The sequence below is a fragment of the Mixophyes fleayi genome, chromosome 5, assembly GCF_038048845.1.
Source record: "Mixophyes fleayi isolate aMixFle1 chromosome 5, aMixFle1.hap1, whole genome shotgun sequence".
Classification (NCBI taxonomy): Eukaryota; Metazoa; Chordata; class Amphibia; order Anura; family Limnodynastidae; genus Mixophyes; species Mixophyes fleayi.
Window position 1 is genome coordinate 120629585 of NC_134406.1, and position 24769 is coordinate 120654353.

The 24769-nt window shown below is 40.0% G+C and overlaps 1 protein-coding gene across 1 annotated transcript in view; it reads left to right on the forward strand.

The window, feature by feature from the left end:
- The window catches only part of ZNF830 (zinc finger protein 830), a 97154-nt gene that overhangs the window by 44888 nt on the left and 27497 nt on the right, over nt 1-24769 (forward strand). The window contains exons 6-7 of the mRNA XM_075212761.1: nt 10249-10330; nt 24001-24064. Of these exons, the coding sequence (XP_075068862.1) occupies nt 10249-10330; nt 24001-24064 (146 nt within the window). The remainder of the gene's footprint in view (nt 1-10248; nt 10331-24000; nt 24065-24769) is intronic.

The following is a 24769-nucleotide window of genomic DNA, read 5'->3' on the forward strand; positions in this document are numbered from 1 at the left end:
GAAAGAAGTTACTTATCACTGTAAAAGCAACCCCGTTTAATGACCTCTTGTTTGACCACGATGTTGTGTCAACAGTGGCACCAATAGACTGGTGGAAAATGCACATTGGTTCAGAAATTGTAGCGGGTAATGAAAATATCATGGTAGCAGTAGAGCAATTGCTAACATCTGCATCATCATCAGCTTCAGTAGCAAGAATATTTTCCACATTTGGGTTGGTGCAGTAAAAACTGAGAAACCGCTTGGGTACTGAGAAAGCTGCATAGCCTGTTTCTTTTTCACACTACTTGGGGGACACTGCTTACCTTGTGGTATAGAGGGCGCTGTGGGAGTAACGACACTAAAAAACTTGTCTAGCCTGCTCCCCTCTCCTCTATGCCCCTCCACGGGAAGAGCTCCGTTTTTTTATTAGTGCCTACGGATTAGGGTACTTTTAGTCTAGTCTTAGAGTTAGTTGTGTTTTTTTATAGATAGCCATAATTTCTCGACAGCGATCACCAGGTGACCGCTGCAGCTACTTCAGGGTGAGCGCCTGAGGTGCTTTAGTTAAGCCCCCCTCCCCCCCCGATAATATGTAGGGCTCTTAAGAAAAGGGTCACCTGGCACTCAGGTAGTGTCCAGGACCCAGTCGCTTCCAGAGAGGCGGTACAGGTGCCGCGGCAGTATGCTCCGGTCGCCCGTGACTGCTGTGGAGGTGGAGCTTCTTGTGGTCCAGTTACCCAGCCTGGCAGCCACCATTTTGAGGAGCAGTCGCGGCGCAAACAGGTAGTGAGGCATAGTATGCTGGTGGGGAGCTGTTGCAGTCCCCTCCAGGGTCTGACATGTGTGGGGTTTTTTTTTGTTTTGCTGATTTGGCCAGCAAAGAGTTAAGTGGGTGTGGTTAGATAATTAACATGCCTGTTTTTTTTCACGGCTTATCGGCCATTTCCTAACCTGCCAGCCGGGACACTCGGACACAGACACATCGCTTGGGATTGAAAACCAGTGGATAGAGTGGCTTTGCTGTTTCTTATATCTTTTTCAGTGTTTGTGTTTCCTATATGCTGTACATCCTGTGGGGGTACATTACAGAACACTTTTGGTTCTAGTCTTAGCTGAAGCACTGTATTGTGTATTTCTGTAGTTTTACAGTTCGCCATATATTGTACAGTTCTTTATTATACGGTGTGTGTCTCTTTTACCTTTCTGTTTTGCAATGTGTCAGAAATAGGGACTGGGACCAAATCCAAGGCTATCTCTGTAATGTACTACACCTGTACTAGGTGCGAGTCCAAATTGCCTGGTGGACGTTCAGACCAGGGGGCCTATGCACGGTATGCAAGGCAGAGGACCTGGGCGGGTGCTCGTTTGCGGGTGTGGCGGACATTGTGGAACCAGCCTGGGCCAAGGAGCTGGCATGGTCTATTACCTGGGAACGGTGGGTGCTGATTCCTTTTCCTCTTCTCCGGGTACGTAGTCCTCAGACGCCATTCCTTCGGGACAGGTGTCTCAGTTGCTGCAGGGTGGTCCAGGGATCTCCAAGGAGCCTGTTTGGATGAGTAGTTTGCAACGGTCTGTGCAGGGGTTGACTAGAGTGTCTAATTCCCTTGAAAAATTGTTCCATTCGACTATGGCAGATGGACCGCGTAAACGCTTGGGTCTGCCTATTGCCCAGGAGTTAGTAGATTCGGACACTGATTCATCTGCATTTGGGAGATGGTGATGTTCTAGAGGATTCTGACTATGGAGACTTGCCCACAGGTGAGGAAGATATGTTCAATAGACAGGGCATTGAGGACCTTATCGTGGCAGTGCGACAGGTTTTTAACATATTGGATGGGGCCTAATCTGTATCACAGACCTCCATGTTGCCATGAAGGAAGTGTCAAAGATCATGAAATGGATGGAACAGGTTCCTGCAATTTCAGCGGCGTTCATTCCGTGGGGTGGACAACTGGGAGGCCGACTACTTAAGTCGTTGAGTCGGCATGCCCTTCACCCAGGCGAATGGTTGCTCCATCCGGAGTTGTGTTCTCAAATAGTCATCCACTGGGGTCAGCCAGAAATAGACATGATGGCCTTACGGCACAACCGCAAGGTAGAAAGACTGAAATTGGAAAAAGAGGGGGGGAAATGTGTTTTTAGGGCACTCAGTCTAAAATGTAATACTTCTAAACTTTTAGTGATCTGCATTAAAATATTTTAATTTTCAGAATTGTATTCTTTAATAAACAAAGATTACATTTATTAACAAAATATTAAAAAATAGTATATTGATGAAAATATGAACAGCTAGAATTAGCACAGCACATATTACTTTTACACTCATGGATTCACTTACATTATACTTATAATTTCTTTAACTTGCAAGGACAACTTTTTCATATTTAATTTTGTTCATAATTATTTGTAATTACATAAAATTTTTAAACCACTTACTGTATTGGGACTTATGAGATTATGCTTGATATGCATTAATAATACAAAAGATTTGAATCGCTTTAGCATATTAGTGATATTTACTTCTCTTTTCAAGGGATATATTGCTGTAATAATACAACTGTAACAATAGAAACTGAATTGTATTTTGAAGTACTAATCGATCGGGAGCACATATATATCAGGATATTGTTCTGCCGGGTCTTCCTCAGGATTCGCTGGCGCCTGGTCAGGACTCGGTCTCTTTTAGATGTGGTCAGAGCTTTGAGGATTTATGTGGACCGTACAGCTTCAGGTCGGAAGACTGATAGTCTTCTAGTCCTGTATGACGATCGCAAACGTGGCCGGCCACAAAGCAGACTGTGGCTAGAGGGATCACTGCTACTATCTGGCAGGCGTACATTTCGGAGGGTTCTCCGGTTCCTGAAGGTTTGACAGCTCATTCCACGATGTCGTGGAATAGGGCCTCGGCTAAGCAGTTGTGTATAGCAGCTTCTTAGTCTTATGTTCTTACATTCACCAGGTTTTATCGTTTTCACGTCTTTGCTACAAAAGACACAAGTTTTGGCCATAAAGTTTTACGTGCCGCTCATTCTGAGCATTCCAACCCATGGGGCCAGCTTTGGAATGTCGCCGCGGTGAGCAGTGTCCCCCAACTAGTGTGAAACAGAAAATAGGATTTTTGTACTTACCGTAAAATCTTTCTCTGATCACGAGTTGGGGGACACTGCGCTCCCACTCCTTGTTTTGACAGTTCTGTTGCGTGTTCTGTTGTGTTTTTGCCTTCTCCTGTGGCTTGGTTAGTAAATAAACAGAGCTCTTCCTGTGGAGGGGACATAGAGGGGAGGGAAGCAGGCTAGACAAGTTTTTTTTGTTTGTTTTTTCTTTAGTGCTATTACTACCACAGTGCCCCCTATACCCCAAGGTGAGCAGTGTCCCCCAACTTGTAGTCAGAGAAAGATTTTACGGTAAGTACAAAATTCCTATTTTTTTTTTTTTTTAAGGCCTCCAATAAACTTAATGTGTAGGCTCATTCAGCTTTACAAATCAGTCAAGTTACTGTTAACATCATTGCTGTTATTTTCCTTTTGCAGTTTGTGTTGTGATTTGTGTGTAGTTTGCTGTGTCATGCCATGATTTGTGACAGTATTCAATTTCCAGCGCTGTAATTTCTTTATCCAAGTTCTTTTGCAGTAGCTTGGAGAATGTTTGAGAACAACCTTGGGCTCTGCCATGTAGGCCATATCTTCTACACAAATGTGCAGTCCTTCACACAAAATCCAGACTTCCTCTTTTTGATGTCATGGAAATTGTGGCGTCACTTTTAAACCGCAAAAGTGCCTCTTATAAGTTATTAATATATTGGTTCAAGCAAGAGATCTCAGCATTGGGATATCAACATTGTTTTGAATTCCTTAACCTTTGGTCCGTTTGAACATCTGAAAGACGTTTCCCTCAAATGACTCGCCCTTTAAATTTTGTTTATAAAAGCAGTTACATCTGCTCGTCAAGTAGATCTACAGGCCTTATGGTGTAAGGCGCACTTCTTGAGCATCTATACTGAAGTAGTCTTAAGGACTAATGCCGCTTATTTACCAGAAGTTGTTTCACCTTTCATGTTAATCAAGGAGTAATGCCATCTCTGTGTTTGCGTCCATCTGATAAGAGAGAACAGCAACATCATACCTTAGGTTTGGTCAGCGATGTATATATTTATATTATATCTCCAGAACAAGGGGTCTCAGAAAACTGAGCAACTCTTATTCTTCCTGGGGGTCACCGTAAAGGATATGCCAAGTCAAAACCTACTTTGGGATGGATCAAGGATGTTATCACACAGACCTACAAGGGTGTGTGACATAGTGGCATAGGCGGTCCATCCTGATCTGTTGTTGCTGGGATCCTGCTGGATTTACTTTGTCACAGTTCCCTTTCTTTATCCCAATTGCACCCTCGTCGTATTAGAAGTGGCTTACAATGTTGCCACCACTGGACTCCCTAACGGCATCCAGAACCGCGTCCCTTTTGGGTAACTGGCACTGCTATTGTACTCCTTGCTGGTATACCTGGGCTGGTACCCCTGACCTCTTCCTATAGATCAGGGTTGTTGTGGATGGATTCCCCGTGGCCTATCACACTGGCTAGAGCTGCTGGGTAGCACACAGAACAGTGGTACTAGGAGCTGGGTCTAAACTTCAGAACAGTCGGAAATGGATTAGAGTTGGGTCTAATCTGTAGGTCACAGGAAGTTATAGCTGGGAAGAAGTTGTCATGCAGGTCTTAAAGCAAGTGATGTTTATTTGCTCAAGTGTCCTGACAAGGACAGTTCACACTGGTTGAAGGTACCAGTGATCAGAAAGTCAGATGGAACAATAATGATGCATTTCAGTACAAACCAGTGCCGTTTTAATACAGTTTTGGACACAGCCTAGCAAGGGGTAAGCCAGCCCCCTGAACTCTTTGCTGGCCCCAAGAAGTCTGAGTTATTTTTAGTATTAGGATGCAATATGTTCCCCCAAAACAAAATTTACACTTATCTGTCCATATCACGTGCTGCTAACAATGTTCAAACAGGTTCTAGCACACTGGCCAAAAGCCCACTCAGGCCTCACCATTAAAAACCTCCTGTGGTGCATTTAGATTAAAAAGGACATATTGGTTTCTCACATGAATATACTTGGCCTTAATGAGGACTTCCTATTGAATCTACACAAAAGACGTCTTCAACAAATACTGCTTGCATCAGAAATCAAAACCTCAGAAATGAATGCATTTCCTATGCAAAGTGCCACACAATATATTAAATCAGTACATTGCAATTATATAAATAAGCGCCCTGTGCCATTTCCTTTAAGTAAATTTAAACCATAAGTTATTTATAAGTGATCCAGCCACAGGGCGTGACGTGCCTAAACTATTCAAGGCACACGCAACACGGGATATTGCTACTTTCTGGATACGCAAGGCTAAGGCATCAACTAATAACATCTTAAAAGCAGCTGGATGGTCATCAATTCAAACATTTACTAAACACTATTTTGTTAGATATCTCATCTGCTACTGATGCGCAGTTTGGGAGAAGATTCTTCAACAAGTTGCTAAAAAAAAGAGTTAATTTATGTGTTGATTGTATGGCACATCCTATTATTTATTGGTACATCCCACTGTGAGGGCTGCCATGAAGTAGGAAAATGAAAGTGGAGGAGTCACCTTATATACCCTCCAGGTGTGTGTTCTTGTTTCCTGTCTACACTCAGCTGATTAGGGCGCTAACCCATTATGAGTATTTCAAGGAAAGGAAATTAATGGTATAATTCTTCAATTTTTTTGTACTCACCGTAAAATCCCTTTTTCGTAGTCCATTGGGGGACACTTGGCTCCCACCCTTGCTCTGTGTTGTATTCTTGGTTTACTGTTGCTTTTTGGTGTTTGTTGACCTACTTTTTGACCCTCCTTTGGGCTTTGTTATGCATAAACAGAGTACTCCTTCTTGTGGGATGGGTATAATAGGGGTGGAGCTACACTCACAAGTCTAATGATAAGCCTTGATTCCCAGGACTGCCTACTATACTCCTATGTCTCGCAGTGTCCCCAATGGACTACGAGAAAGGGATTTTATGGTTAGTTAAATAATACTATTATTGTAACAGGATGGGGAGCAGATCTCGTCTCCTTGGATAGACAGCAGCAGTATTGCACCCAGCAGCGAGTCACAACAGTCCAAGGGTTTTGATACAACTAGCCATAGCTAGTTTTATTCAAGGCATAAAAACAAACCATAAAATAAATCCTGCCTCTCCGACACTAACTAAACTTCAACTTCCTCTCTAACTGTAGGGTACATAATGTTCGATTTTCGATTAAGGCTTGTTACTGTTAGACACCACCTAAAATTTAAGAAAACAAACTTAAACGATTAAGGCAGAAGCCTTATTGGATGTGTTCCTTGCACAATACAGACATTGTAACCATGCTGTGATTAGCTGCAGATTCATCACTATCATGGAGTGGGATTGCTGTCACCGACACCATGATGTCAACACAGTTGTAGGGTTGATAGTCATAATCTGTGCATGTTCATAATATCTAGTCTGTTAAAATGCAGTTTTAAATCTAGTGATTTATGTCGCCAATACATGGGGGGGGGGGGGGGAGCAGACCACAATAAATGTAAAAGAAATAAAAGGGTGTGCCTACCCAAACAGCTTAACCAACCTTAGTATTAGAATTAATTTTAAATGGCTGATTAAATAAGTATCTTAAAGAGCCCCTGAATTTACAAGTACCAGCACTAGGGCTGGTGGCACTATAGCAGGGCAACCCGCAGCGTTGGGTCCTCCTGCTGTAATGCCAAACCATCCCAAGACTGGTCAGCATGTGCTGGATTCCTTAGGGTGATTCCGGAGTTTTATTGATAACACCACACGGTCCTTATTTACAGCAAGCATTGAATGTTAGAGAAAATTTCTGGCCAGAGTATTGCTACAAAAGGACCTGCAGGTAAGAATATCCTGCTCACTTCTAGGGTTAAAAAGGAGCCTGCAGGAGGAGTGATTTTCATTTCACACTAAAGGAGGAATTGGAAGGTTGGTTACCAGCGGTTGGCAATTAGCTGGAATATTGCTTTGCATCCAAGAAAGGTCTGTTTTAAACTAATTTGCACTTTGAACTACATCAGTGATTGTGGGCATCAAGAACCTAGAATTTATTGAAGTATGTGGCTAAGGAACTAAAAGATCTTATTACTTTTTCAACCTGATTTCACATTGTCTGAGCTATTATCAGACTGCATTTAGTACCTATGCTGGTTTTCAACTGACTTAATGTTTTAATTACAAATTGGTTGGTGTTTTGAAATAGAGAGCAGCGCCTTTTCTTTGTCCCCTTTTTTTTCCTTGTGTAACCAAGCAGCCATTAAGTGTTCAGGCATGCTGGCTCATGAAGTACTACAAGCATCAGGATACCCATGGCTTCCAGGGCTTACTGGCACTTGGAGAACCACCACCTGGCATTGGGACCTGTAGTGCACCAGGGAAAAATGTAAATAAAGTACACACACACAAACAAGTTTAAAAATAATTTTATTTGAAACAAAAACTCCATAACACATCTCTCATTCACCCTCTTTAATGCTTACCTAGAGCCAGGCATGGCATCCTCTTCATCTGTAATAAATCCAGGGATCCTTGAATTGGCAAGATAAAAAAAACCTTCATACGCGCGACACAACTAAGAGCTTCTGTTAGCAGCAGTCATATATAGAATATGGGGATTTCCCACAGCCTGAGCTATAGCTCCTACATAATTATTTAGTTATCAGCCTTGCAGAGCTTCCACCAGCAATGCAGTGAATAAATTATACGATGTGAATGAGGCGGCGGAAGATTTTAAACTGACAATGTTACAACCTCTGGCACCATTCGGGCTGATTAAACTTTATAATGAGAGTAATGGAAGTACTAATATTAGGACAGTGTAACCCCCCCCCCCCCCCCCCCCCCCAGCCCCAAAACACCATCCAGCCCCCCTGTGGATGACAAATATGTTTAATACACTCCATCTCGGAGAAGAAAATTTTTATGCGAAGAAGTCAGTGGGGAAAAAAAGGCATGGTTTTCGACTATTCCAAATGTGCCATGTTTTTTTTATTTCTTTTCCTGAAATTTGGCATGCAGCACCCAGTGACAGCTTAATTGCTTAAATTTTAAACATGTAGCCCTTCAAACACTATGCCTCACCACCACATACATAATTATGGTGGAATGCGATCTTAGTCCAAAAAATCCTTCCAGAAGAAGGATTAAAAGCAAGATCCACTCCATGTTTTCCATACTGTACAAGTGTGACTTGACTGAACCTCAGTTACTCCAGGGAGACAAACCCTCTATATAGCGTGTGTATATGTATGTGTATAATTAATATATATATATATATATATATATATGTGTGTGTTTATAATGTATTTAATGTGTATTACTATATTCTTTTACAGTTATGTAACTCAATTGCTTCCCAAAACACTAATGGAGCTGAACTCTAGTTGGAGGGTTTTATTACCACCGCTTTTGTGGATCTTGCTAGCTGTATAGAGGGGCTGTCCCTGGAGTAGCTGAGTTCAGTCACATTTGTCTGTGGCAGTCACAATGTGTCTGTCTGTCTTCCCCTCCCTTTAGATTGTTCGCTCCTTTGAGCAGGGCTCTCCTACCTCCTGTTTCCATCACTTTTAACTGCGCTCTCCAGCTACTCAGTTCACCTCCTCTCGGTCCCTCTGCCGTCTGTCTACTCTCGCTTCTCTCCACTTCCCTCAGTGACTCTCAACCTGTCATCCGTGCCCACCCTCTTGGGCCATAGTTACCTGCCTATACTCACTTTTCCCCTCCCTCCCTATCTTTCATGCTGTGCCTAAGCCCCCACAGTTATAGTGCTTACTGTTACTTGTACTGTGCTGTTTCACCTTGTACTGTGCCATTGTTTGTCCTCGTACGGTCGCTACAGATACTTTGTGGCGCCCTATAAATAAAAATGAATAATAATAATATAATTTGTACAGTATAGAAAACATGGAGTGGTTCTTGCTTTAAATCCTTTTTCTGGAGCCACCACTAGTGTACCTTTAGGGCATAACCTTAGTTTTACATAAACTATCAAACGCCCTTATTATCAATATCGATGACCTGACCCATTGCTTTTTGAGTTCCAAGTGACTTTGGTACACTGAAAAACAGGGCACAGGTTCTCATATATTCGATACTACACAGCTGCATGTGGAACATAGCATCTTTCAATTTTACGGTTTACTCCTTAATAGTAAGCTGTACTTGGAATTTTTCTTCTGTATTCTTTTTCATGCTGCTTTAAATGGTCACATGATATTCCTTCATTATCTGAGATGAATAGTAAACAGACGAGGTTGGGTATAAAGTGTCTACATTCATCCTTACTATGGTTATTAGTAACAAATTGTTGCAATTTTCTTATTGGCATAGAATTTTGCCACCTCCATCATATGGGCTGCTGGTTTGTAATCCAATCATGATCTGTTGTACAGAAGTTCTGTCCATATCTAAAGCAGGTTAGTATCTTTCATTCTGCAACATACTCCACTAGATCTTTAAGAAATATGTTTGATGGGATTCGTTTAAGATAAAACTACCAAGACTGCCAGACTCTGATCACTGACGGATATGATATGCAAGTAAATATACCGCAGTGCACCTATACTTTAATCTTGTAGCTCTCTGACCAATTATTTTCTATGTATAACATGTTATAAAAGAGCAGAGACTGTCCACCTTATCATTCTTGTCAAAGTGGCATGAATTGGTGATCAACTCTGTTTTTATAACCGCTCTTGTCTCTTCAGACTATTGTCTCATGACCTCATTTTACCTGTATGCATGTTTGTTGTTTCATCTTCTTTATTATCAAAATACATGAACAAAACCTTGAAAAAATGTCCAAAATGATGCTTCAACTGGGGACACTGAATATTGGCACTGAATGTCTATTCTAAATTGGCACATGTTGCTCATTGCAATTGCGAGAGGCAGGATCAGCCTGTGTGTGGCTGGCATAACTAATGCCATGAACAGGCATAACATTTACATTTAAATAAGTGTTGTCTTGTCAGTGCAAGGACAAAATGCAGATTGTTTCTTTGTTTTTGGACACTAAGATTAGATCTTTACAGTCAGTGCAAAGATCCCAGTGGAAACTACCATATCATGTCCTTGCGCTGACAAACCACTGCATGGAGACTGCAGTCCGCTGTTTTTTTATATACGTTTTGTCTGGATTCGCATCCATTCTAGCTGCTTTTGTTTTCTTTAGATTTCTTTGAAAGTAAAGCTTCTTTGGTTTCTCACTCTGGGTCCATTTTAAAGGCAGACTTGCAAGAAAAACCTGTGGAAAAGTAAGTGTTGTATGTCAGATTTCTAAATAGTTTGTAGATTATACACCCCTTTGACAACCATTACTTTAATAGATACTGTAAGGAAAGTATAGTTTAAATGATTTCTATCAAAATAATGCTATTGGATAAGACTTTCTTTAGCATTCTATTACTTGTCTACTTTTTTGGGGAATTTAAAATGTGTAAAATATTTTATTAATAGTTGCATATGGTTTGTGTGTTCTCTTATTTGTAGTATACCATTGCCTATACAATGATTGATATAATTGTTTTGCTATTTTGAATATTTACATCAGTTAAGGTTAATCTATATTCTGCTCATCTAAAATAAACGATGAGCTTGATTATCAGTGCTCAAGCTATTTTAGTTTGTTACACTTTTGAATTCCTGTGGGTGAAATAAGTATGGAACACATGAATCTTTTTCTCAGTAAATATCGATTTAATGTGGCTATTGTAATGAAATTTACACCAAATATCAGCAACAACCCTTGCAATCCACACATGCAAAGAAATCAATCAAAATATAGATGTCCATAATTTAAGTTTTGTGTAATAATGTGAAATGACACAGGGAAAAAGTATTGAACACGCTTCCTGAAAATTATTTAATACTTTGTATAAAAGCCTTTGTTGGTAATGACAGCTTCAATGTATGGAGAAACTAGTCCTATGCATTGCTCAGGTGTGATTTTGCCCGATTTCTTCAACGCAAATACTCTTCAAATCTTGAAGGTCCGTGGGCTTCTATGATCTCTGATCTGAGTTCTTTCCATAGATTTTCAATTAGATTCAAGTCAGGTGATTGGCTGGGCCATTCTAGCAGTTTTATCTTCTTTCTCTGAAACCAATTGAGTGTCCTTGGCTGTGTGTTTGGGATCATTGTCTTGCTGAAATGTCTACCCTCGTTTCATCTTCAGCATCCTGGTAGATGGCAACAGATTTTTATCAAGAATGTCTCGGTACATTTTTCCATTCATCCTTCCTTCAGTTATATGCCAGTATCGTGTGCAGACAAACAGCCCCACACCATGATGTTCCCACATTCAAACTTCACTGTTTGTATGGTATATAGTACTGTATCAAGACGTTCAGCGCTAATTGGTACTCATAGATAAATAGAGCAAGTATACGTATCAATAAAAACATGTGTATCGAAAAATATCCATTGAACTTAATCTTCAATCATGTGGACTGTAAGGGAAGTGGTAGTTTCACTACACGGAGAGTAGCTTCAAAGTGATATACACCTCACCATCACCATTGTGACTGTAATAAAAGTTGGGTTCCTACCAGATGAATGAATTGTTAGAGCATTCAGAATACATAGAAGATCTCTTCCAAATTATGGACTCCCGAAAATGGATTCAAGTTCTTCCCTTCACCTCCAACATCGATATCCACACAATATTGGGTCCAAGAAAGACAAAATCTAACATGCTATTGTCTTAAGCTCCAATATTCTATTAAAACTCGCAATAAAAAACATAAAATGTATAACCACAAATGGTGTGTGAATGCTCCTACCAGAAATCAGATCGTCAGCGCATGAGTCAGATGTCAAAAATCCCGGTATAACTCTTGCCTCTTTGCCGTCAATATGATGACTAGTAAAGCACTCCACACTCTACTCTGGATCAGTCTTAACGCTCCAACGCGTTTCAACCATCTGTTGGTCTTTGTCAAGGAGATAAGACTGATCCCAGATCCATAGCTATTTATACCAGATATAGCCAATCCAGAGTGATGATAATAAAAATACATATTACATATAAATGCAAACAAAAATTAGACAATAGAATCAAAATCTTTAGATATACACTCAAAATACCTATATTGTGACACAGTTCAGATATGATCACAGCTTCATAACGACTAAACCAGATGTGACGTATCGTAATCATCACAGAACGGTTTATCGAGATGATGCGCTTCAAGCCTCATAGGCAATGTAACGCAAAACTTCATTCCATTTAATGTTAAAGAGCTCAGTCAATGAACTATTGGTATTGCTCAAAGAAAATTTCAATCCTCCAAATCAAATCTCAATCGTCACTTCATAACAAATAGACCGGATGTGACGTATCGTTATCATCACCAAGCGGTCATTTTAAATATTGCGGCTCAAACCTCCGATATAATGGAACACAAGATATCGTAACAGTAGGCATAATAAAAAGTGAATAATAGAAAATAAATAGGATGGAATTAATATTATACATATAACCCAGATGTATACTATCAGTATCAAACACCATGAAACAACCAATCGGGACTATGCATTCCAAAGTACAGAATATCATGAAGCTCAAAAGCATATATACATCACATACATATAGTAGTACAAAGAACAAAAAGGTATCAAGAGAAAACATTTTAATTCAAACTCCTTATTGAGACCATATGGAGTCAAACTATTCAGATGGAAAATCCACATCTCCATTTGGGACAATTTATTATCTATATTCCTATATCTCCAGGCATGTTTGATCAAGTCAATGCCTAGAAAATTTACAATATCTTTCTCATTACAAGAATGAGATGTTTTGAAATGGGCAGATAGTGTTTGAGTTTCCGAAACCCCTTTTAATATTGTAATAATGTTCACTCATCCTTTTTTTTTTAATGTTCTAGAAGTCTTAATTACATATATTAAACCACATTTGCATGTGATAAGATATGACATTTATTGAATTGCATGTGATGAATTCTGGTATTGCAAAAGTTTGTCCATTAACTGTAAATTCTGTCATTTTACTTTTAGGATTATTACTAGATGGGGATCTGCACGCCTGGCAAATCCCACATCTATAAAATCCTTTGTTCTTTATAATACCTACTTTTGATGTATCATTAGAATGTATACCTGTTACGAGATGGTCCTTCAGATTAGAGGATCTTCTATACACAAATTTGGGAATTTTTGGAAGAATTTCTGTTAAAATATTATTATCTTTAAGTAGAACATTCCAATGTTTACGGATTATAGATTGTATTTGTTTATGATCTTTATTATATTTGGTGATAAACAATAAATCCTTACTGTTATTGTTATTTTTTTTTATCAGAATATATCAAATCTTTCCTAGTAATTTCTGAAACTCTGGTTTCGGCAGTTTCTAATAATTTTGCATCACTTAGCTTCATTTTTTCTAATTGATGAGAAAAAACTTCCTGTTCTGTGCAGCTTCTTTTAAGTCTCAGGAATTGGCTGTACGGAGATATATATATATATATATATATATATATATATATATATATATATATATATATATATATATATATATATATATATATATATATATATATATATATATATAGTAACTGAAGGAGGCATTGAGCTGGCAATATGCAGGGAAGTAGAGTAAAACATTGGCACAGTTATGTACCTAGGTGGAGATTAAACCAGGTAAAAACATATGTGTAGTTTAAAATTGGTTTACTTACATGATTTAAAAGCTGCTTCCTTTCAGCAAACAGACAGGGTGGGTTTGATAGTCTAAACAGAGCCAGGGATGGGCATTTCCTTTTAAAGAGAAGGTGGGTGTGTCACCTGTCCATCAAGCTAGGCCTGTGGGAGGAGTGTCAGGTAAAAAACCCTGCTTGTTTCATTGTTCAGGGAGATCAACGCTGGGCTACCTGGCTGATCTGGACAGAGAGCTGGACTATGTATAGTAAGCGTTGAGGGTCTCCATAATTGCTGTGCAAGTATATGGTGTCAAAACATTATTGCCATCCTGACAATAAAGAACCATAAAAAGGAAAAAGTTGTACGCGTGTGCTTCTGCAGTAGCGGGCTCTTGTCAGGAGTGGGATGCTCCGGGAAGCAAGGTTCCGCTACCTACCCCGCACAGACATCAACATGGAGGAAGTACTGAGAACCCTCGTGAATGTGGCCGCTGCGCAGCAACAGCAGCAAGCTCAGATGCTACAAATCGCCGAGGCACAGGTGGAAAACACAAGGCTCTTAAGAGAAGAGTTAATCCAGGTGAGGCATGACAGAAATGAACCACCTGGTCCTGTTCTCCAGAAAATGTCACCAGCTGATGACGTAGAAGCATATTTAGTGTCTTTCGAGAGACTTGCAAAAAGTTCAAAATGGCCTCCTAAAGATTGGGCTGAGAGACTGGCGCCATATCTGACTGTGAAGCTCTGTGAGCTTATATGGATCTAGATGAGGAACGGGCCTCTGATTATCTGTGTCTAAAGTCTAAGATATTGGCTCGCATTGGAGTTTCCGGGCCAGGCAAAGCCCAGCGCTATCACCAATGGTGCTTTGATGAAGAAAAACCGGTCAGCGCGCAAGTGGCTGAGCTTTCTAAAATTTTAAAGAAGTGGCTGCAGCCTGAGGAGAATTCGGATTTTTGAAGTTCTGGCGATAGATCACTGCATCCGGGGGCTGAACCGCGATTTGCAAAGGTGGGTTCTGCAATCAGACCCACAAACTTATGAAGAGCTTGCCACCATGGTAGAAAGGTTTTGTGCGCTACAGCAAATAACTAAAGAACCTGCATTTGTGCCAAAGCCGCTGCCACGCCAAAAGCCAGGTTTGACAATCTTTGCCACAGGGCCCAATGGCAAAACTGTTACGGACAGAGGGCCAGGTGCAAAGCTGTCTAATCTGAAGTGTTTTGAATGTGGTGAGCCAGGCCACTTTAAGGCAGAGTGTCCTAAACTACAGGAACCCATGGACTGTTCTGTAGCACATATTGGACCTGCATTTCCAAGCTGTTTTACCATGAGTCCCACATCAGGAAGTCCTTGTTTGTTCCGGGTGACTGTGCTAATCAACCTTGGTTGGCCTTGGTTGACTCTGGGAGTGAACTCTCATTGGTTTCCAGCTCTGCTTTACCCGAAACCATAACTTCTCGGTTGCCCAAAGTGAAAGTTCTTTGCGTACATGGCACGACAGAGGAGTATGAAAGAACAATACTACCAGTCACACTCAAAGACAAAACTGTTATGGTGGTAGCTGCCATAGCACCTAAACTCCCATATCCACTCATTTTGGGGCGAGACTTCCCACTGTTTAATGATGTCCTCGGTGAGCGAATCCGGCCGGACATGCCGCAACTGATGCAACGGTTGGAAGCCCGGTGTTAAAGGAACCGCCTAAGAATCCACAACATCTGGACATCGATCTTTGGGAACCGCCAAACCGGAATGTCATCCTGGGAGTCACAGCAAGAGTTACACAAAAGCATCCAACTGTGGGGAAACATGGACAGTCCAAACTAGCATTGGTCGGTGATGTCGCAGATGAGCCCACCCCGCCTGTTAGTGAGGATACGGACTGGTCCGCAATACCAATTTTGTTTCCTTTGCAGGACTTTGCTCAAGACCAACTTAATGATGCCACTTTGGAACATGCCTTTAAAAGTGTGACAGGTAAATGGGGTAGCGAAAGCCGCCCAGCCTGCAGAAGGTATACCATATTTTATTGTTAAAAATAATTTCCTGTATAGAGTTGCTAATGTACAGGGGGAAAAAGTAGAACAATTAATGGTTCCTCAGGTCCATGTAACCCTAGTGTTAAAAGCAGCACATACACATGTCTGTGGGGGACACCTGGGGGAGGATAAAACACGGGAACGAGTTCTGCTTGGGTTTTACTGGCCCGGTGTACACATGGCAGTGAAAAAGTATTGCCTGTCCTGTCCCATTTGTCAGAGAACCTGTCCCAAACCCATGTACAGGGCACCTCTCATTCCAATACCAATAGTACAAGTTCCCTTTGAACGGATAGCTATGGACCTTGTGGGGCCCCTGGAAAAATCCGCACGTGGGCACAAATATATACTAGTGGTGCTTGACTATGCAACCAGGTATCCAGAGGCAATTCCCCTACGAAACATAAAATCCAGCACCATAGCTAAAGAACTTGTATTGATGTTTACACGCTTGGGAATACCCAAAGAAATTCTCACAGATCAGGGTACTCCATTCATGTCTAAACTGATGAAGAACATGTGCCAGTTGCTAGGGGTTACGGCACTTCACACCTCTGTATACCATCCACAAACAAATGGCTTGGTGGAACGCTTTAACCGCACATTGAAGCACATGCTCAGGAAAGCAGTGGCTCAAGAGAAAAAAGATTGGGACACTCTTATTCCCTATTTGATGTTTGCCATCCGTGAGGTACCTCAAGCTTCAACAGGGTTTAGTCCCTTTGAGGTTTTGTTTGGGAGACATCCCAGGGGTATCTTGGATATGTTAAAAGAAGAGTGGGAGCTGCAAGGTCCCAGGGAGCCAAATCTAGTACAATTTGTGTCCCAAATGTATGAGAGGCTAGGAAAGATAGGGCCCATTGTGCAGCAACATGTAAAAGAGGCTCAGGAACGACAGAGAAAAAGTTATGATAAAAGTGCTGTTGTTCGATCTTTCAAGCCTGGGGACAAGGTCCTAGTCCTGGTTCCTACCCAGGAAAGCAAACTTTGGCAGGGTCCATATGAAGTTCTAGAGGCTGTCGGTTCTGTCAATTACAGTCCAACAAACGCCCATCCCTGGCTCTGTTTAGACTATCAAACCCCCCCCTATCTGTTTGCTGAGAGGAAGCAGCTTTTAAATCATGTAAGTAAACCAATTTTAAACTACACATATGTTTTTACCTGGTTTAATCTCCACCTAGATACATAACTGTGCCAATGTTTTACTCTACTTCCCTGCTTTCTCTGCATATTGCCAGCTAAATGCCTCCTTTTGTTACAATATATATATATAGATATATATATAGAGATATAGATATATATATATAGATATATATATATATATATATATATATATATATATATATATATATATATATATATATATAATAAATCCAAAAAGCACACAGAACAAGCACTTCTATTAATGTTAAATACAATATTCCAATTGTTGTTAAGATTGGTACAAAAAGATTAAAGGGAATCTGAACTTCCTCTCAATGTAAATAAGATATCATCGATGTACCTTTGCCAGGATACCAGGTCTGCCCCAGCCCGATGTGTAAATAGGCCGTAAATAAATTGGCGTGGCTTGGGGCACACCTGGTACCCATGGCTGTCCCCTTCCTCTGGAGATAGAAGTTGCCCTGAAAATAGAAATAATTGTTTTGTAAAATAAATAAAATACCCTTAATAATGTAAGATTTTTCAAATTTTCAGAATAACCCGATGTGTTCAGAAAAAATTCTATAGCTTCTACTCCCTTTTGTTGGTATACAAAGATGTAATATCGGCTGTGACCAATAGCCAACCATCTTGCCATTTAATAGTGTCTAGATGTTTCAAGACATCTTTGGTGTTCTTAAGAAACAAGGGATTTTGAATGACTAAAGGCTGTAAATAATAATCAATGATAGCAGAGAGATTAGATGTAATACTGTTGATCCCTGAAATAATAGGTGTGCCGCGCGGATTGACAATACTTTTATGAATTTTAGGTAAAATGTAAATATAAGATGTAGTAGGATCCTCAACTGTAGGGAACTTAAACTGATCCTCTTGTAATGTGTCTTTTGAAAATTCCACTAGGAACCGTTCTAAATCATTCTTAATTCGAAATGTGGGGTCATTATTTAATTTTGTATAAGTATTCTTATCACTTAGTTGTCTTATGATCTCTGATGTGTAGTCGTCATGATTCATGACAGAGGAGTGAAAAAAATTATCATCCTCCTCCCTTATCTGCGTGCTTAATTATAATAATCCGATCTTTTTGGAGATCTTTTAAAGATTTTCTCTCTTTATAAGAGATATTGTTGGAGTGATATTTCTTATTTTGTTATGTGTGATCTTTTTAAGTTCATATAACACTAATCTCCCAAAGGTCTCTACATAAGTACCTTTGATATCAGTTGGATAAAAATCTGATCTAGTTTTAAAGACTTTTTGATTAACATTCTGAGATGTTTCTGACAAATTTTCATCAACCGGATGACTCCTCTCTTTAATTTAATTTTTTTTTTTTTAAAGAGTTTCCTCAAAAATGTATGTGTATCGATTAAGATCTCAAAAGCATTGACCTAGGATGTAGGGGCAAATTTTAAGTCTCATTTTTAATAAAGATATTTCATTCTCGGATACAATTTTTGAACTAAGATTAAAGACCTCTATTTGTTCAGAATGATCAGTTTTTGTAGGTTCCTCATTCTTTTTTATTTTCTTAAGTTGTTTCTTTCTTATCCATTTTTTAATCCTCCTTTTGTCACCACCTTTTTTACCCCTTTTCGTTTTGGTTTTTCTCTTTTCTATATGAGGAAGATGTTTAGAATCCGATATATTTAGTATATCCTGTTCTTTCTTCGTCTCCAAAATTTGGGAGTCTTTCTCTCTCCCATCCTAAAAAAGGAGGAGAGTGATCTTCTATATCACTAAGAGGTTCATACCTGTTTCTATAAAAAGAATCACAGTCTCTATTTCGGAAATTATAATTCCGATATCTATTCCCATATCGTCTATCTTTGTATCTTAATTTTTCCTCATATTGAGATTTATTATCATATAGAGATTTTTTTATCGGCACCAAAAGATGTAACTTGGTATGAATCTTTCTGTTGAATATCTAGACATATCTTTTTCGCTCCCATTATTCCCTTTATTATGAGTCCTATATGTTTTCTTAGGGGTATCCTTAGGTGAGGAAAAAGAAATCTGATTATTGAGACCTTTGTGTCTCATAATTTTTTTCTGTTTTTTAACTACCAGATTTTTGGTGTTTCTTTTGAGCCTCTCTTCTATTTCTATAATATTAGCCTGTATATCCTCAAGATCTTTGAAGGGATTGATCAAGCTTTGTAAACAGAAAATTTCATCATCTAACTTCCTTAGATCTGCCCTTCTTTCTGTTAGTATTAACTCTATGAGTGAAAAAGAGCATTGTTGTAATATTAATGTCCATTTTCTTTTGAAAACTATGATGTATCAAAAGAGGGTAGTTTGTTAATTTGAAGGCCTTTTGAAATTAGTTGACTTGCCATGTATTGTTCCAAAGTTACTATTTCCCACCAGAGTTAGTTTTCTTTTATCAGAATTTGTTCCAATTTTTTGAAAACAGACTCTAGATCTTCATCCATTAATTCTACTATAGTGTCTTCTCTATTGAAGACCTCAGATATTAAGTCTGTTCTTGAGATCCGATGAGAGAACATAGTGCAGCCGAAATAGTGATTAATGTATACAAAACAGTAAAATATGAAGATAGATAACCACTAACCAAGATACGTCACATCCGGTTTAGTCGTTATGAAGCTGTGATGGTATCTGAACTATGTCACAATATAGGTATTTTGAGTGTATATCTAAAGATTTTGATTCTATTGTTTAATTTTTGTTTGCATTTATATGTTATAATATGTATTTTTATTATCATCGCCCTGGATTGACTATATCCGGTATAAATAGCTATGGATCTGGGATCAGTCTTATCTCCTTGACAAAGACCAAAAGATGGTTGAAACGCATTTGAGCGTTAAGACTGATCCAGAGCAGAGTGTGGAGTGCTTTACTAGTCATCATATTGACAGCAAACGGGCAAGAGTTATCCCGGGATTTTTGACATCTGACGATCTGATTTCTGATAGGAGCATTCACACACCTTTTGTGGTTATACATTTTATGTTTTTTATTGTAAGTTTTAATAAAATTGGATCTTAAGACAATATGACGTTAGATTTTGTCTTTTTTTCTCGGACCTAATATTGTGTGGATACCGATGTTGGAGGTGAAGGGAAGAACTTGAATCCATTTTCGGGAGTCCACAATTTGGAAGAGATGATCTATGTATTCTGAATGCTCTAGCAATTCATTCATCTGGTAGGAACCCAACTTTTCTTACAGTCACAAAGGTGATGGTAAGGTGTATATCACTTTGAAGCTACTCTCCGTATAGTGAAACTACCACTTTCCTTACAGTCCACATGATTGAAGATTAAATTCAATGGGCATTTTTCGATACACATATGTTTTTATTGATATGTAGTCTTGTTCTATTTATCTGAGTACCAATTAGCGCTGAATGTCTTGATACAGTACTATACAGTACTATATATTTTAAATTTTTCAGGTTTAGATTTTGGCGTTTTTTTAGAGCGCTGCAATTAGTGGTTATCTGTCTTCATATTTTACTGTTTGTATGGTGTTTTTGGGGTGATGTGCGGTGCCATTTCCCCTCCAAGCATGGTGTGTATTATAACATCCAAAGAGTTTAATTTTGCTCTCATCTGACCACACTATATTCTCCTAGTATTTCAGAGGCTTGTCCAAATGTTGTGCAGCAAACTTTAAACAAGCTTCAACATGTTTTTTCTTCAGCAAAGTAGTCTTGCGTGGTGAGCGTGCATACAGGCCATGGTGGCTGAGTGCGTTACTTATTGTTTTCTTTGAAACAATTGTACCTGCTAATTCCAGGTCTTTCTAAAGCTCTCCACAAGTGGTCCTTGGTTCTTCGACAACTCTTCTGATAATTTTTTTCACTCCTCTGTCAGAAATTTTGCGAAGTGCACCTGGTCGTGGCCAGTTCATGGTGAAATGATGTTCTTTCCACTTCCAGATTATGGCCCCAACAGTGCTCACTGGAACATTCAGCAGTTTAGACATACTTCTGTAATCAATGCCATCAGTATGTTTTACAACAAAAAGGTAGCGAAGATCTTAAGAGAGCTCTTTGCTTTTACCCATCATGAGATGTTTCTTGTGTGACACCTTCATAATGAGACACCTTTTTATAGGCCATCAGTTGTGGCTGAACCAGCTGGCAGGATTGCTTTCTAATTACTGATAGATTTCAGTTGGTGTCTTGGCTTTCCATGCCTTTTTGCACTTCCCTTTCTACGTGTGTTGAAAGTGTGTGTTCTACTTTTTTTTGTTTCCTGTGTCATTTCACATTATTACACTAAACTTAAATTATGGACATCTATGGTTTGATTTCTTTGCATGTGTGGGTTACAAGGGTTGTTGCTGACATTTGATGTAAATTTCATTGCAATAGCTACACTAAATATATATTTACTGAGAAAAATGTTCATGTGTTCAATACTTTTCACTGTGTGTGTGTGTGTGTGTGTGTGTATGGGGTGTATGTGTGTGTGTGTGTGTATATATATATATATATATATATATATATATATATATATATATATATATATATATATATATATATATATAGTAACAAAAGGAGGCATTTAGCTGGCAATGTGCAGAGAAAGCAGGGAAGTAGAGTAAAACATTGGCACAGTTATGTACCTAGGTGGAGATTAAACCAGGTAAAAACATATGTGTAGTTTAAAATTGGTTTACTTGATTTTAAAGCTGCTTCCTCTCAGCAAACAGACAGGGTGGGTCTGATAGTCTAGAGCCAGGGATGGGCGTTTCCTTTTAAAGAGAAGGTGGGTGTGTCACCTGTCCATCAAGCTAGGCCTGTGGGAGGAGTGTCAGGTATAAAACCCTGCTTGTTTCATTCTTCAGGGAGATCAACGCTGGGCTAGCTGGCTGATCTGGACAGAGAGCTGGACTATGTATAGTGAGCGTTGAGGGTCTCCATAATTGCTGTGCAAGTATACGGTGTCAAAACATTATTGCCATCCTGACAATAAAGAAGCATAAAAAGGAAGAAGTTGTACGCGTGTGCTTCTGCAGTAGCGGGCTCTTGCCACTATATATATATATATATATATATATATATATATATATATATATATATATATATATATATATATATATATATATATATATATATAATGTGTGTGTGTGTATAATTTGCACACCAAAAAAATTCAACAATAAGACAAGACTGGGTATTTACACACAAAGCAGCAAAAGGTCATCTCTGCTTATAATCTAGGAAATGTAGGAAATAGCAGTTAGATATGTGAATGCCACCTAGTGCATGTTGGTCCAGCCAGAATAAAATAAGGAAAAAGGGCATTGTGTGCTGTCATCCAGTCACACAGCATTGTTGGTTTGGGATCACAGAGATGTTTGACTATGGAAAGATAATATATTTAACCACTCTCTGCATATATAAAACAAAGCTTAAACAACGGCACCACATCTGCTCTTCGCCAATCCCTTGGTACTGAGCCTGATGAGATTGAATCTCTGAAAATTAAGAATAGCGGTCTAGCCATTTCTACGTTTAGCTCCATAAGGACCCTTGGGTGTATGCCATCTGGACCTGGAGCTTTATCCGTATTCCACCACAGGAGGTTTCTGTCCTCCCTAAGCTCACCTTAGGACACCTCAGTTACGGTTTGACAGGTGTATCGCACCAGTCACATTCCCTACCTGCCAATGTCCTTGGAGCGGGTCATGTTTGCATATACTATGTCCCAGCTATGTAGATACCGGGTAACCTATACCTATTTTGCCCTGGTCATGCAGTGTAAAGTATGCATGTGTGTAACCAACAAAGTCTTAGTAACTCCTACTTAAGTCAACTCAAGATATTATTTCATATAAGATTTCCCACTGACTGTGGCAGAAGCTGTGTTTTTTTTCTAATATGGGGTCCTTTTTAAAAGGGATTCTCTAGTTAAATTCTAAACTACCTTTTCCTGCCTCACCCCTTAAGACTTACCTAGCTGGTGATCCTCTGCTGATTATGCTGGATATGTACCGTATTTCCCCATGAATAAGATGCACCTTTTTCCCCAAAATTTTCGGTCTAAAACCTCGGTGCCTTTTATACAGGGGTAGCGGGGATGCAGGGGGGCAGCGAAGGGGGGAGGTTCAAGGGGGAGCGGGACAGTGTTACAGTGGCAGCGGGGGGAATCAAGCAGGCGGGGGACAGGCAGAGAATGGCAGCGGGGATCCAGCAGGCGGGGGACAGGCAGAAAGTGGCTGCGGGGATCCAGCAGGCGGGGGACAGGCAGAAAGTGGCTGCGGGGATCTAGCATGCGGGGGACAGGCAGGGTGGCATCTGGGATCCAGCAGGCAGGGTGGCAGCTGGGATCCAGCAGGCGGGAAACAGGCAGGGTGGCAGCGGGGATCCAGCAGGCGGGGGACAGGCACAATGGCAGCGGGGATCCAGGAGGAGGGGGACAGAGGCACAGTGGCAGCAGAGGGGGGGGGGGCAATTGCAGGGAGAGTGTACTGCCCCGCTGCTCTGATCACAATCACAGCAGTCGGCCATTACTCTCCCTGCCTTTTTTGACAGCTACCGTAATATTTTTATTTCAAATTTTGGGGCCAAAATTAAGGTGCGTCTTATACATGGGAGCGCCTTATACATGGGGAAATACGGTAATTGTAAATAAAATTAAATGGGGATATAGTGGTTATGTAGGAATAATTAGCCATTTAGGTTGACTTTCTAATTTGGCCGGGTTAGTGATTCTTCCTCTTACACAGGCAGTCATGGGCCCCAGTACTTTCTACCTGTTGAACTCCCAGCCCCCTCTTGGCGATCCTGTGTTCACTTGTGAAACTATTTTGGAGAGATCTAAGCCATATGTGGCAGGGACAGTATCATGATGTGAGGAGGCCAGTGGACAATGAAGTCTGGAAGCAATAAGTAAAGATTTAAAGTGTCGTAATGATGCAGAAGATTGTGGTGTCAAATGCACCTCTGTGAAACCATAAATTTGAAGCTGTTAGATCCAAAAGACAGACAATGCTATGGTTTCGGCTAGTATGTTTTACATGTACATACGGTTTTGGCTCCGATTTTACTCTGTTCTTCCTGATCAGGAAAGAGAATACTGCCGAAGCCTTACCTGAGGGATTCTTTGATGACCCAGAAGTAGATGCAAAGGCAAGTGCTCATTTCACTATAAACAGTAACATCTCTGGTTGAAGTATAGAATGAGTAACACATTTAAAACCATTTTGATCCAATTAATTTAATTGTGTTGAGCTCCAGGTAGTGGAATGCCATCTCTAGTGGGCCAGACACCAGAGTAAATGGGTGGGCAAGTAAAAATGTGTTGGATGTAGAGGACACGGACGCATAATCATATCTAGATACTGTAAGGAAGACTGAGAAACTGCTAGGCATTCATACATAATCACGCACAATTCATTAAGGTGCGCTCCCAGGGAAACCTAGAGAGGGATACTCCATGTTGCAGCTTACCATCAGAGGGGTGTTTCCATCACTACCTAGGAGGAGGGTGTCCAGAAGTACTCCCAGTTTTTATTATGCCACATGGTAGTGCCCCCAGGTTATAGCCCACACGGCAAAGCCCCCAGTTCATATTATGCCACATCCGATAGACTGGGTATACAGAATAGGTCCTTGGGCGCTATAAATTTTACAATCAGGGATGTGAGACGCTGTCTTAAGAGGTTACGGAACCACTGATTAAAGGAGAGTACATGTAAGGAAACGATGGACTGTGCTATGAACCAGTCATATACAAAAACAATATATGAACCTTTCAAAAATGAAATAATCATATGTCGCAAAAACCTTGAAGAACAAAAATAGTATTTATTATAGAATAAAGTCCATTATATA